The 15,420-nt window shown below is 46.5% G+C and overlaps 1 protein-coding gene across 1 annotated transcript in view; it reads right to left on the bottom strand.

The window, feature by feature from the left end:
• The window catches only part of PSMD7 (proteasome 26S subunit, non-ATPase 7), a 43,247-nt gene extending 29,141 nt beyond the window's left edge, over nucleotides 1-14,106 (bottom strand). The window contains exons 1-4 of the mRNA XM_033943048.1: nucleotides 13,851-14,106; nucleotides 13,658-13,749; nucleotides 11,455-11,547; nucleotides 1,895-1,992 (exon numbers count right to left, since the gene is read on the bottom strand). Coding sequence (XP_033798939.1) covers nucleotides 1,895-1,992; nucleotides 11,455-11,547; nucleotides 13,658-13,749; nucleotides 13,851-13,924 — 357 coding nt within the window. The 5' untranslated portion in view covers nucleotides 13,925-14,106. The remainder of the gene's footprint in view (nucleotides 1-1,894; nucleotides 1,993-11,454; nucleotides 11,548-13,657; nucleotides 13,750-13,850) is intronic.
• Nucleotides 14,107-15,420: the final 1,314 nt, after the last annotated feature.

The raw sequence follows: 15,420 nt of genomic DNA, 5'->3' as shown, positions 1-15,420 counted from the left end.
CAAACAGGATGTCATGATACAGTTAAAGGGAACGGTTAATCAGCGGTCTGGACTGGAGGGCCCCCCAAAAAAGGCCACTAGACCACCAGAGCTTCCTAAGGTAGGTCCCGGGAGGGCCTAAGGATGGTCAGGTGGGATGCAATGCAAAGGTGAGGTGGGAGTGTTTTGGGTTTCAGCCTCATGCAGAGGAACTTTTAGCCAAAACTTGAACTCAGATTTCAGTCTGGTTTTGGTGCTGAATTCAGTTTGCCTTCAAATGCTGGACCACCACCCTAAATGCAGGTTGTTTTGTGGGTCCCAGCTATACCCCTAAAGGCAATAATGTATAGCACAAGAACATTACTTTAACATTCTGTCTCCCTTCTTTATTCTCTACAGTCGATATAGCACCTGCCATGACGACGTGACAGCATTCCCACTTCCCCCTCCAAGTTTACTATCCCAAATTGTAGTTCCTTCTTCAAATTACACATGATCAGATCTCTGGCAAAGGTACTTGAACCATCAGCTCTCAATATTCATATCAAAATTGGATTACTGTAATTCAATACTCAAACGCATTATTCAGAAACAATTAAGGCGACTTCAATTAATAACGCAATAAAAATCATAACGAATTCCAAGAAATGCGATCATGTAACGCTGCTCTTGAGAAGTACTCATTGGTTGCCAATCCCTCAACGCATTTCCTATTAAATTGCCCTTCTATCATTTAAGATTCGTCAAACTCACTTTCCTATCTTTTTAGACAGATTGTTAATTCCCCATTCCACCACCAGAGCACTTCGTTCAAGGACCCTCATTAAAATTCATCAGCACTAGGCGTAGTGAGATCTTTTCAATCGCTCCCAAATTATCTTAGAGAAGAATCCAAGAGTTCCTTGAAAACTTCTCTTTAAAGATGCATTTGAAACTTAAGTCCACTAGCCTTATCATGTCTAAACAATCGATCAGTTAATCCCTCAATTTCTTCTATTTTCATAAGAAATTTTTTGACACATGACCCCAATCCCATTGTTTTTTCCTTTATTATGAACTTTTCTTTATACCATTACAAGAACGAGAGGGCATTCGGAAAAACTAAAGAGGGGACAGATTCAGAACCAATGCTAGGAAGTTCTTCTTCACCCAAAGGACACCTGGAATGTGCTTCCACAGGGTGTGATAGGACAGAGTACGGTATTGGGGTTCAAGAAGGGATTGGATGCTTTCCTGAAGGAAAAGAGGATTGAAAGGTATAGATAGAGGACTACTATACAGGTCCTGAACCTGATGGGCCGCCACGTGAGTGGACTGCTGGGTGCGATGGACCCCTGGTCTGACCCAGCAGAGGCAGTACTTATGTTCATATGTTAATAATAATAATAGCAGTTTATATACCGCAGGACTGTGAAGTTCTATGCGGTTTACAATGATTAAAAAATGCTACAAATTGAGTAGAACTAACAAGTTCAAACTAGTGAATAGCGGCTCTAGAGATCAAATTAATGTGGGAAAGGTTGTACAAATCAGTAGTACTTCAGGAACAGATATGTTTTTAGGTGTCTCCTGAATTCCCCATTTCCCTTTGTTCCTTTTAGTTGTTGTTTGTATTTCTGATTGTTTTGTAACCCCTATTTTTATTATGTTCAGTGCTTAGAAACTTTTTATAAGTGTTTTTATCAAATTTTAAATAAAACTTGAAACTTCCTTCTTCTCCCCTTACTTACAATTCGTTTTCCTCCCACTCCCTAGAAATTTGAATGGGCGGTACATGAAATTTAATGAATTTGGAAAATGAGTGAGTGCTAAAATGTTGACTAGTTCCAGAGTACACACTCACATTATGCTAACATCCAAAGAACAAATCACATTTAAAAGCACCAACCGGGAAGAAATCAGCAGCAGAACCTACCGAGTTGGGACAGTATCTTTTCATGAGCTCATTGATAGCAATGTCATTCTTATGCAGTTTGGGTCCTGTGTGGTACCAACCAACAATCCTCTCTCTAGCTGTGAAGAAAAAAACAAGAATAATTTCAGAAGCCCAGAACTGTCAAGCTACCTTTCTTTCAAAGTGGCCAAAGAAATCCATGAAAGGGACATGCTAGCCAAGAACAAACTGCCAATTGTGAAGTAAAAACAAGCAGTTCATTGCCTATCCCAGGCTGCAGCACATAAGCTGACTGTCGTTTTTCCAGAAGAGTATCAGAACACAGGCCAATCCGATTCATATGAATGTGCAAAAGAACAAATCCAATAAAGAGGCAACTCACATAGAACTAGAATGAGAAAAATTAGGCCATTATACAAAAAGATTAGGTTCTTACCTTGCTAATATCTTTTCTAATAGATAGGTGTGTCATTCTGGACAGTAGGGTATTCTCCCCATCCTCACAAGCTGTGAAGGAATCCATTCCAGGTTTTCAATTCCTCCTCCTTCTCCAGAGGGTTTGGCTGCCCCCTTCAGTTTGTACCAAAGCAAGCAACAGCCCTGTATAAGAACAGATAAGGAGAGGTACAGGGAGACTCCCCAAACTACAAATCTGTTCTGCTCTGAAAGTATAACAAACATGTTAAACATTTTAATTGAACAACTGAAACATTGAAATAGCCATACCGATCAGAAACATTTATGGAGCTCAAACAGTCCCTTAATGTGTTATAGCGATAGATCATTCTTCATACCCGTGAGGTTTGATTAACATCAAAACCTCAGTTTTGACTTGAACTTCCTGATTGAGACAGTAGGCAGGCGGAGCACAGGGCAGAGTTCCAGAATGACACACCTATCTACAAGGGGATTGATTTTTCTCTCCATCAAAAATTGCAAAGACTATGGGACACTCGAAGTTACAGGAAAATACTTTTAAAACCAATAGGAGGAAATAGTTAAGCTCTGGAACGCATTGCCAGAGGTTGTGGTAAGAGCAGATAGCTTAGCTGGTTTTAAGAAAGGTTTGGACAAGTTCCTGGAGGAAGTCCAAAGTCTGTTATTGAGAAAGACATGGGGGAAGCCATTGCTTACCCTGGATCGGTAGCATGGAATATTGCTACTCCTTGGGTTTTGGCCAGGTACTACTGAACTGGATTGGCCACCATGAGAACGAGCTATTGGGCTTGATGGACCATTGGTCTGACCCAGTAAGGCTATTCTTATGCACTAGAAAAGATATTAGCAAGGTAAGAACCTAATCTCTTTCTCTAGTGCAATAGGTGTCTCATTCTGGACAGTAGGGACGTACAAAAGCAGTCTCAGAAATCTAGGCCGGGACCTCAGCACCTCCTGGTATCTACTGTCCTCATCCACTCTGTAAAACTTGGAGAACGTATGCAGATTGGACTGGGTCGCTGCCCTACAAATCTGCCTGAGTGAAATCACCTTAGCTTCCGCCAATGAAGAAGCCACTCTTCTTGTGAAATTTGCTTTAAAGGAGACCAGCAATTGCTTGCCACAGACAATATATGCTAATGATATTCCCATCTGTATCCATCTTGAGATGGTAGCCTTATACACCGATCTACTGTGTTTAGTCCAACTGGTGAGCACAAATATATGGTCTGACAGTTGGAACTCATTGGTGACCTCGAGATAACATAGAAGGACTCTCCTCACATCCAGCTTTCTCAGAATATGGTTCTTTTTCTTTGTTCCTGTGGTCTGGAACATTAGTAATCTTACCTCTTGATTGACATGAGGCGCTGAAACCACATTTAGCAAAAAAAACGGGACCATATACAAGGAAACTCCCGCTTCCATTACCTTGAGGAAAGGGTCCCTGCATAACCTGTCACGCTGACATAATAGCCTTGAGGAAAACAGACTTGATGGTAAAATTCAACAAGGATGCCTCCTGAATAGGCTCATAAGGAGCCTAACTGAGGCCATGCAAAACCATGTTAAGGTTCCACAATGGAAATGGTTTGAGCCTTAGTGCTACCTGTAGGAATCTGGCTGTCTGGATGAGAAGCCAGGGGAGCTTTGTATCTACGGACTCTGAAGCATGAGAGGCCTGCTACTTGGACCCTGAATGATGGCACTGTGAGGTCTTTGCTGAGACCTGCTTGAAGGAAAGCTAACACCACAGCAATTTGAGCATTAAAAGGCTCTTTTGTGCACCAGTGTTGAAACGTCTCAAATGCCTTAACATAAGTGGAGACTGCTGTAGGCTTCTTGGCCCTGAGGAGAGCAGCTATGACTACAGCTGAGTATTGTTTGCTCTCTAATGCTGCGTGCTCAAGAGCCATGCCATAAGACCAAATCTTTTATGACTACTGGGCCCTGAGACAGAAGACTGTGCTGTACCTGCAGTCTTGAGACCCTTGTCCCGCTGAAGACACACTATATCTGTGTACTATGACCTGTGTGGCCAATCGGTGCTATGAGGATCACTCTCCTTGAGTGGTTTTCTATTATGTGAAGAATCTGTCCTTATCATGGGCCATGGAGGAAACACATTCAAGAGTTTGCTCTTTGGTCATGGCTGGACTAGGGCATTCAGGCCTTCGGATCTTTGACTGAAGAAACGGTCTGCCTCCTTGTTTCTTGCTGTACCTATCAGATCAAAAGTTGACTGGACAATGGACTGACACACTGCTACAGATAACGTCCATTTCCTGGGCCTAAGGTCTATCTGCTGAGAAAATTGGCCTAGACATTGTTCACTCCCGCTACATACATTACAGAGATTGCCTGTAGGTGTAGTTCTGCCCAACAGAATAATAAGTGGACTTCCAGGTTTAGCTATGCACTCTTGGTACCTCCTTGGTGACTGATATAAGCCACTGCTGTAGCACTGTCCAAGACAACTCGGACTGCCTATCCTTCCAGAATCTTCTCCAGCTTCTGTAACACCATTTGAATGGCCCAAAGCTCCAATCTGCTAATGGACCACTTTCTCTGGGAAGCCAATCACTGCCCCCTTCAACTGGGCATTCATTGCAATGGCCTCTCCAGCCGAACAGGCTGGCAGCCATGTGAGAGAATCACCCACAAAGTTCTTCTGAGGGACACACCCCGTAATAATGACTGTGGTCAGAGCCATCACCTCATACTGAGGCGGGATTACAGAGACCATGGGAGAGTCATTTGAAGGGAGTTCGTTTGTGGGGACCACAGATGAGGGCACGTAAGCCTTTGCCCAAGGTAGAGCCACGCAGACAGAGCTGGCTTGGCAATCACGTCTATTATCTGAGCGCAAAGCTTCTGGAAGATAGATCCAGCCTTTCGCCGTGTTGAAGAGTACTCCCAGATATTAGGATGGAACCAGTTGACTGTTTCAAAAATTCACTATCCAGCCCAGGCTCTGCAAGACTTGGACCACTGCTTGTTCCCTTTCTGATAATGATGGAGTTCTTAATAGCCAGTCATCCAGATATGGTGAATGTGTTGCGTGCTGTTGCCAACCAAAAGGGGAGCGTCGAGAACTGATGTCTCTCCAGCACATGGAATCTCAGGAATCTACTGTGTTCTGAAAATATGGGAATATGCAGGTAGGCTTCTGTCAAGTCTAGAGAAGCTAGAAATTCCCCTGGAGCTACAACTGTGATAATTGACAGCATGGTTTCCATGTGAAGCATGGAACCTTCAGTGCCTCGTTGACATGCATGAGATCCAGAACAGGTCTCCAATCTTCCTTTCTTGGCCACTATGAAGTATCTGCGTGAGCCTAATTCCTTTAAAAGCATGGTCTGAATTTCTACAAGTCTCTGTACTATTGCCAAGACTCTGCATAACCTTTTTGGGCACCAAACCAGGGAGTCCACAAACCAGTCTATTAAGGGATGGGCAAACTCAAGCTTGTACCCTCCCTGAATGATCCTCTGTTGTTAAACTGAAAAATCCATTCTCTCACATTTAGTTTGATATACTGTAACATGGTTTAATTTTATTATAGTTTCTTAACTACCAGAATGAATAAAGAGTATTCTATTAAAACCACATCTTCCTTCTCCCCTCAGTCAGATGGATACAGAAACAAAAGGGATATTCACACAGATGTAGAGAGGTTGGAAAGAATTCCATGAGCCATACTCCCCAAGCTTTCATCACTCATTTTTAGAGTTTGGCAGTAGACTCAGGGCCGGATTAAAGGGTAGGCCCAATAGGCGGCACGTGCCTCTGGCTGGCATTAGGGTAGGGCAAACAGGGCAGCTGCTCTGAGCTCCACTGTTCGGGCATCTCTTCCTCTTGTTGGGCCATTTCCTTCCCTTCCCCTCACCTCCGCGGCACTTTTCCAAACCAGTTTTCTCTCTCCTAGGAACCCTGATGAAGCAGCCATTCTCACTAGTTGCACGCGTGCAGCTGCCTCAAAGCTTGCACTCTGACGCGATCTGACAGAAACCGGAAGTTGCGTCAGAGGAAAAGCTTTAGGGCAGCCATGTGCAACTAGTGAAAACAGCTTCCCCATCAGAGAGAAAACTTTGGTTTTGGAAAGCATCCACGAAGTTGAGGGGCAGGGAGTGAGATGGTCCATTGAGGGGAAGAGGTTGAGTGGTGCTTTAGGTTTACTGCGTGGAGAAAGAGGGGAACAGACAATGAATGGAAAATGGGGTGTGTGAGAGAGGGGAACAGACGCTGAATAGAAAATGGGGGGGTGAGACAGGGGAGCAGATGCTGAATGGAAAAGGGGGGGAGTGAGAGAGGGGAGCAGACACTGAATGGAAAAGGGGGGGAGTGAGAGAGGGGAGCAGACACTGAATGGAAAGGGGGGGTGAGAGGAGCAGACACTGAATGGAAGAGGGGTGGGTGAGAGAGGGGAGCAGACACTGAATGGAAGAGGGGTGGGTGAGAGAGGGGAGCAGACACTGAATGGAAGAGGGGTGGGTGAGAGAGGGGAGCAGACACTGAATGGAAGAGGGGTGGGTAAGAGAGGGGAGCAGACACTGAATGGAAAATGGAGGGGTGAGAGAGGGGAGCAGACACTGAATGGAAGAGGGGTGGGTGAGAGAGGGGAGCAGACACTGAATGGAAGAGGGGTGGGTAAGAGAGGGGAGCAGACACTGAATGGAAAATGGAGGGGTGAGAGAGGGAAGCAGACACTGAATGGAAAAGGGGGGGTGAGAGAGGGGAGAAGACGCTGAATGGAAAAGGGGGGTGAGAGGGGAACAGACGCTGAATGGATAAAGGGGGGTGAGAGGGGAGCAGACGCTGAATAGAAAAGGGGGGGTGAGAGAGGGGAGCAGACGTTGAATGGAAATGGAGGGGGGTGAGAGAGGGGAGCAGACACTGAATGGAAAAGGGGGAGGGCATGAGAGAGGGGAGCAGACACTGAATGGAAATGAAGGGGGGTGAGAGAGGGGAGCAGACACTGAATGGAAGAGGGGTGGGTGAGAGAGTGGAGCAGACACTGAATGGAAGAGGGGTGGGTGAGAGAGTGGAGCAGACACTGAATGGAAGAGGGGTGGGTGAGAGAGTGGAGCAGACACTGAATGGAAGAGGGGTGGGTGAGAGAGTGGAGCAGACACTGAATGGAAAAGAGAGGGGTGAGAGAGGGGAGCAGACGCTGAATGGAAAAAGGAGGGGTGAGAGAGGGGAGCAGATGCTGAATGGAAATGGAGGTCATGAGAGAGGGGAGCAGACACTGAATGAAAAGGGGGGGTGAGAGAGGGGAGCAGACACTGAATGGAAGAGGGTGGGAGAGAGAGGGAGCAGACACTGAATGGAAAATGGAGGGGTGAGAGAGGGAAGCAGACACTGAATGGAAAAGGGGGGGTGAGAGAGGGGAGAAGACGCTGAATGGAAAAGGGGGGTGAGAGAGGGGAACAGACGCTGAATGGATAAAGGGGGGTGAGAGGGGAGCAGACGCTGAATAGAAAAGGGGGGGTGAGAGAGGGGATCAGACGTTGAATGGAAATGGAGGGGGGTGAGAGAGGGGAGCAGACACTGAATGGAAAAGGGGGAGGGCATGAGAGAGGGGAGCAGACACTGAATGGAAATGAAGGGGGGTGAGAGAGGGGAGCAGACACTGAATGGAAGAGGGGTGGGTGAGAGAGTGGAGCAGACACTGAATGGAAGAGGGGTGGGTGAGAGAGTGGAGCAGACACTGAATCGAAGAGGGGTGGGTGAGAGAGTGGAGCAGACACTGAATGGAAAAAGGAGGGGTGAGAGAGGGGAGCAGATGCTGAATGGAAATGGAGGTCATGAGAGAGGGGAGCAGACACTGAATGAAAAGGGGGGGTGAGAGAGGGGAGCAGACACTGAATGGAAAAGGGGGGGGGGGTGAGAGAAGGAAGCAGACACTGAATGGAAAAGGGAGGGTGAGAGGGGAGCAGACACTGAATGGAAAATGGGGGGTGAGAGAAGGAAGCAGACACTGAATGGAAAAGGGGGGGTGACAGAAGGAAGCAGACACTGAATGGAAAAGGGGGGGGTGAGAGAAGGAAGCAGACACTGAATGGAAAAGGGGGGGGGGTGATAGAAGGAAGCAGACACTGAATGGAAAAGGGGGGGGTGAGAGAAGGAAGCAGACACTGAATGGAAGTGGGATGAGAGAAAGGAGCAGACGCTGGAAGGAAGTGGGGAGAAGAGAGAAAAAGGGCACCTCCTGGACTGTGGGAAGAGGTTAGATACTGGAAGGGTTGAGGGAAAGAGGTGGCAAGCGATAGGTAGACACAATGAAAGAGGGAAATTGAGAAGGAAGACTAGGGAAGAAAAGGAGGAAAGAGATGCTAAAATCTGCTGGGAAGGAGGGAGAGAAGGAAGGGAAGAAGACAGATGCCACACGATTGTGGGGAGCGGAGGGAAGAAGATGGATGCCAGACCAATGGGGAGGAGGGGGAGATGGGAGAGGCAGACAGTTTCTGGAAGAGGCATAGAAAAAGAGCAGATGCCATATGGAAGAGGCAAAGAGGGAGCAAAAAGTGGATGAAGGAAAAGAGTGATGAGAAGATGAGGAAAGCAGAAACCAGACAACAAAAGTAGGAAAAAATTATATTTCTTTTTTTTTTTTTGCTTTAGGATAAAGTATTATTGTAGCTGTGTAGATAAATGTTTATAAATAGAAAATGGTAATAAGGTGATCCTTTTTATTGGTCTAATTTTAATACATTTTTTACTAATTTAGAGAACACTCCCTTCCTCAGGTCAGGACAAGGATACTGTAACAGCAGCATAGTTTACTGACCAGAAGAAAGAGGTTTTAACCTCTAAAAGCTAATTGAAAATCGTATTAATCCAATAAAATGGCGGGCACTAAATTTTCTTCCCATCATGCCCCATGCCTCCTACCCAAATTCAAAATATACATTGGTGGGCTTCCCAAAGTCCTGCCAACTGAAGATCTCTTCCTCAAAGAAGGAAGGGGGGATTTGTTTAGAGATGTTTAGGGGTTGCATAGAAGAAAAACGATACACTGGTATTGGTATGGTAATCTTTGTTTTGAATTTTAAAATAAAAGAAATAATTTTTGACACTGGGTGGGTGGGGAAATGGGGCGGGGAGGTGGATATTGATCTGTTTTTTTTCTAGTTGGGTTCCTTTAGTCTCTGCGAAGAAACCACACGGTGGACTCTCTTATTCTGAGTTTTGGTTTATGGTTGTACTTGTTTTCAGAGTGTTATATTTTCATAAATTTCTAAATAAAAAAATATTTAAAAAATAAAATAAAAGAATAAATCAAGTGGAAATAAAGAAGTAAATAAGAAAACAGGTAAAAAAATGGGGGCAAGGCAGGGCTGTCCAGTGTACTTGTGTGCCAAGGGGCCCTTGACGAATTAATCCTGCCCTGTGTAGACTTCAGTAATTTTTAGCCACTGTAGATCCAAAGGGGCTGGAGGACAGCAGACAAAAGTTTTCTTGTCCAGAGCAATAGACCCATCATATTAATGGCTCATAGGTTTCATTTCCCAACCACTCCATTACCACCAGAGCAGGGTTTTTTTCCCCAGTTCTCCACATTCCTTCCCCACTAGCAGAAGCCTTTCAAGACACACACTCCCCTGTTGCTGCTTCTTACTTTGAGCTGGATTCAGCTAGGCAGATGCTCTCCTTGGTCACTGTGACTGCCAAATGTATCACCTTGGTGGGATATCAGATGACATCATGAGTGGTACATGATGCCCTGCTTCCACTCTGCCTCTTTACCAGCCTGCAATAACTGAAATGCTTCCTTGCTATTACTGGTCCACAGGGCAAGCTACCACCTCCTAAACCAGTTTAAGAGAAACTGCTAATGTTTGTACTAAAGTTTACCTTAGCCTTTCCTGGCATTAAGAACTTATTTGCCAGATTTTACAACCATATATATTGGACTAACAGTATGTCAGCTTGTTGGACTCCTGATGCAGGCACGTAGAGAATCATGTTTCTCCAGGATATCCTAGTGACTGGTTTTATTTCATCTGCTATTAATATATAGAAGTGACTTATTCTTAGACTCACCTTCTTTGATACCTCACTTTTTCTCTGTGCCTCAATGATAATTCTGTCAGGAATGCAAACAATCCAAAATTGTTGAAACCCTGAAGGTTTAAAATTTTGATTGTAAGCCCTCTGGGTAGAGGGAAATATCTACTGTACCTGAATATAACCCCCCCACCCCGAGTTACCACTGAAAGTGAATTAAATTAAATGTTAAACATCATAAGAGGAAATGGAGCCACAACTAAAGGTTTATGAGGGGAACCACTGGTTTGAAGACTTTGCAATGAAGAACAGTGGAACCGAGCATTTAAGAATCTGGGAACCTTATCTTATCCTAGCAAACCACTTCATTTTTTTACAATCACTTTCATGACAGATGTGAAAATGACAAGATTTTTTTAGAGCTGCAATCTTGTTTATGTTTACAAAGGACAAAAATATAAGGCAATTCAATGGAGACCAGATACATACACTGTCCTGAGCCTACAACTAAGCCACTGCTTAACCTGTATTGGTAGCATGGAATATTGCTACACCTTGGGTTTTGACCTGGATTGGTCACCGTGAGAACGGGCTACTGGGCTTGATGGACCATTGGTCTGACCTGGTAAGGCTGTTCTTATATTTTAATATGCCATAAACTTCAAGTTTTAATCTGCAGTTTGGCATTTCTTCAAGGTTTCTCCTATGATACTTAAATCTCTCATAAAACTAGGGAAAGGAGATGGGGTTTGGTAGACTGAACATAAGAAGTTGCCTCCGCTGAGGCAGACCAGAGGTCCATCTCGCCCAGCGGTCCGCTCCCGCGGTGGCCCATCAGGGCCATTGCCTGAGCAGTGGTCCCTGACTATTTCTATAACCTACCTCTACTCCTATCTATACCCCTCAATCCCTTTGTCCTCTAGGAACCTGTCCAAACCTTCTGTCTTTCTGAGGTTACAATCACAGCAGTTTACATATTATATACAGGTATTTATATTTATTTTACACCTGGGACAAAAACATGTCTTGGCCTCACAATTTGTAATGGTCACAAGACTAGCTCATGTTTAGTGCATATCTGATGATGAGAGAGAAGGCATGTTCATGAGAAGCATTCTCATAGGACTTACCATTCACTTTCTTAAACATGCCATACATGTTTTCCAGATAATCATGATCAAGAAACCACACGGAATCATCTTTCTCATCTTCATCAAAAGGAACTGGCAAAGCAAAGATTTAAACATGTCAATACCGGTTCTGGCATTGAAACGAAGAATATTCTTCCAAGTGTAAAATAGATTTTATTAGATCATTAAACAGACATATTGTATCAAAAGTTCACCTGGCTGGAAAAGGTGTTTAAAATTAGCTATTATTTTCTCTCTTTTTTTTAGAGAGAACAGCATTGAAGAGTTCATGTACTACAGAGCTGTTAAATATGGTGGTTTGATGAACAGCCCACCCTTTTTCTTTCTGGGTTGTGCTTAAGGAGCATATCAACAACAGAATTACTGGTCATACAGAGAGGCACGAATTCATAGGACATAGTTAACATGGAGTTAGCAAAAAACTCTCCTAACTAAGCTAGTAGAAATGCTTTGAAGGCATCTGTGATGAAATATGGATTTTTATGTGCACAAAGAGCTTTATCTTGGGAAGTTTTTTTCCCCAGAGAGAATTTCTTCTTAACCGTGTATGCAAGTGATCTTTCATCCTTACACTGTTCTGCAATTTTCAGTAGTAGGGAGGGCTTCTTTATGGAATTTAATATACCCCTTGACTCAAAATGGAGTTATGGTATTCTAGCATCCCATCAGTTTCAATGCAATGCAGAGTTCCTGGTGAAGAAATCAAGTGTCCTCTGTTAGGATTGGTTGTGCAACATTTGCTCATAAAAACCTGGCTCAGAATTTATGTCACGAGACTGCTGCTAGAGGGGGCAGGAGTGATGCATCACAACTCCTCCATCAAGAACCCCTAAACTATCTGGGATTTGAAAGGTGGGCTGGTACATGGGGAAGTGCAGGATATCGATTCTCTGGTGGGGAAGGGGGTCCACAGTATTTCAGGCCTTTAGCCTGAAATTATCTGGACATCAATATTCAGTGCTGGTAGCCCAGGTGGGTAACTGGGCAGTTTATGTTGCCAGAGGCTGCACAACTCTCAGCCCCTGGACTTGACATGGCTGGTTAGTGATCTAGAGTAGAGGTCCCTAGGTCAATGGGACTCCCACAGGGACCCCTCCAAGGCTGACGGGACTCCCACGGGGATGGAAATGGGGTTCCTATCCCGACTCAAGGCCTCATTTCCGGTCCAGTGCCATGCTGAGCTCCCGATGAATCAGCAGCAATAGTTTCTGTCATGTAGGTAGTAAGCTCAACACAGGCACACATTGGTTCAGCTGCAGCACAACGGGCCAATCACAAATGACTTCAGAGTTCTAAGGTCGTTTGTGATTGGCCTGTTGTGCTGCAGCTGAGCCAATGTGTGCTTGTGTTAAGCTTACTGCCTACATGATGAGCTGGAGGCTGAGTTGCTGCTTCTGGGGAGCTGTGGCGCTTCACTTTTCGTTGCCTTTTTGTGCGTGTTCAAGGTGCTGCATTGTGCAGCCGCCCGAGCAAGGAGCAGTATGGCTCTCTGGCTCCCAGCTGTGTGCTGCCCTGCCCCCCCAGCTCAGGCTAAAGTTGCGCGGGGTAAGTGTGGGCACTGGGTCTAGAGAAGGGAAGGACCTCGGGGGGGGGGGGGGGGGGAGGAGGAGGTCTGGGCCAGAACCCTGTGCCTCCCCCTCCACGGCTCCCTGCTGCCCTGGTGAAGGTGGCTGCAGCTCCTGGGCACTGGGCTGGCTGGCTGGGAGAGGGCCTACTCCCTCTGCCAAACCACTTGGCAGGAGTTGGCTGGAGCTGCTGAGGTCAGCTTGGTGGGGGAGGGGGAAAGGCTTGGTGGGTGCTGGGACTTAGCATGCATTTGACAGGAGAGGGAGGAAAGAAAGGAGAGTCAATTTGGCCCACAGGTTAGGGCTTGGGATTGGGGGGGAGGGAAGTAGGCAGGCCAGGGTGAGGAGAAGAAAGAATGAGAGCTAGCATGAAGGGAGAGAGTGAGGTGATAGGGAGAGGAGGGGCGCTCAAGACAAGTGGTTTAGCAAAAGGGAGGGGTAGGGAGAATGAGGCAATGGTGACATGGAGCATGGGAGAGAGAAGTGGCATCCTGGCTGGGGTGAGGGGGCAGGGAGAGAGTGGTGATGGTGAGAAGGAAGCAAGTGGGGAGGCCTCGGGGATTCTTCCCACACAAGAGATGGCATTTCAGGGTTGCTTGAAAGGCCCAGTGACCCACCTGCGAAGCTGTTGGAGACGTCCAGGAGCTTCTTGTGCCACGAGCCCAGCAGGACCCCCACCACGCGCTTCTGGTTGCCCACTTTGCCTATCCTGGAAGAGAAGAGGGGGAGGGGAGAGGGTGAGAGGCCTCGAGCGTGACTCAGCGGGAGAGAGGGAGGGGGAGGGGAGACCCGGAGCCCCACCCCCCGCACCTGTTGAAGTGGTCGACGACGCTGAGCAGCACCAGCGGGTGAACCACCACCTTCTCCACCGCCAGCTCCGGCATCGCGACCCAGCCAGCGAGAGAGAGAGAGTGAGGCGGCCACCAACGCGCCCTCCCGGATGGCTTCCGGCGGACGTGACGCCGGCGGAAGAGGCGGGGCACGCCTCAGAGCGCGAGAGGCAGCCGAGCAAGGCAGGTTCCCGCCTTCGCACGCGACAAGGGCGCGAGAGAATGGGAGGTGTCACGCGCCCGCCCCAGAAACAATACAGGCACGAGAGAAGGGAAGGAAGAGGGCGGAGCGGAGAGCGCGCGACCTCAAACGCAGGCACAACTTGGCAGCCAATAACAAGAAGCTATGACTCGCCTTCCCGGCTCAACAGTGGCCAATCGACTCCTACCTCCTCTCACCTTATGTGTCATGTCTGTCTGACAAGTTAGATTGTAAGCTCTTCGGAGCAGGGACCGTCTATAAATGTCAGCCCACCTCATTGAGAGTCTTTTCGACTCCTAACTCCTCTCACCTTATGTGTCATGTCTGTCTATCCAAGTTAGATTGTAAGCTCTTCGGAGCAGGGTCTGTCTATAAATGTCAGCCCACCTCTTTGAGAGTGCTTTCGACTCCTAACTCCTCTCACCTTATGGGCCATGTCTGTCTATCCAAGTTAGATTGTAAGCTCTTCGGAGCAGGGTCTGTCTATAAATGTCAGCCCACCTCTTTGAGAGTGCTTTCGACTCCTAACTCCTCTCACCTTATATGTCATGTCTGTATGTCCAATTTAGATTGTAAGCTCTTCGGAGCAGGGAGCGTCTATAAATGTCAGCCCACCTCATTGAGAGTGCTTTCAACTCCTAACTCCTCTCACCTTATGTGTCATGTCTGTCTATCCAAGTTAGATTGTAAGCTCTTCGGAGCAGGGACCGTCTATAAATGTCAGCCCACCTCTTTGAGAGTGCTTTCGTCTCCTAACACCTCTCACGTTATGTATCATGGCTGTCTGACCAAATCAGATTGTAAGCTCTTCGGACAGGGACCGTCTATAAATGTCAGCCCACCTCATTTAGAGTGCTTTCGACTCCTAACTCCTCTCACCTTATATGTCATGTCTGTCTGTCCAAATTAGATTGTAAGCTCTTCGGAGCAGGGACCGTCTATAAATGTTAGCCCACCTCTTTGAGAGTGCTTTCGACCCCTAACTCCTCTCACATTATATGTCATGTCTGTCTGTCCAAATTAGATTGTAAGCTCTTCGGAGCAGGGACCGTCTATAAATGTTAGCCCACCTCTTTGAGAGTGCTATCGTCTCCTAACTCCTCTCACCTTATATGTCATGTCTGTCTGTCCAAGTTAGATTGTAAGCTCTACCAAGCAGGGACCGCCTATAAATGTTAGCCCACCTCTCTGAGAGTGCTATCGTCTCCTAACTCCTCTCACCTTATATGTTATGTCTGTCTGACAAGTTAGATTGTAAGCTCTTCGGAGCAGGGACCGTCTATAAATGTCAGCCCACCTCATTGAGAGTCTTTTCGACTCCTAACTCCTCTCACCTTATGTGTCATGT

The sequence above is a fragment of the Geotrypetes seraphini genome, chromosome 4, assembly GCF_902459505.1.
Source record: "Geotrypetes seraphini chromosome 4, aGeoSer1.1, whole genome shotgun sequence".
NCBI lineage: Eukaryota > Metazoa > Chordata > Amphibia > Gymnophiona > Dermophiidae > Geotrypetes > Geotrypetes seraphini.
This window is presented reverse-complemented; position numbering and strand designations above follow the sequence as displayed.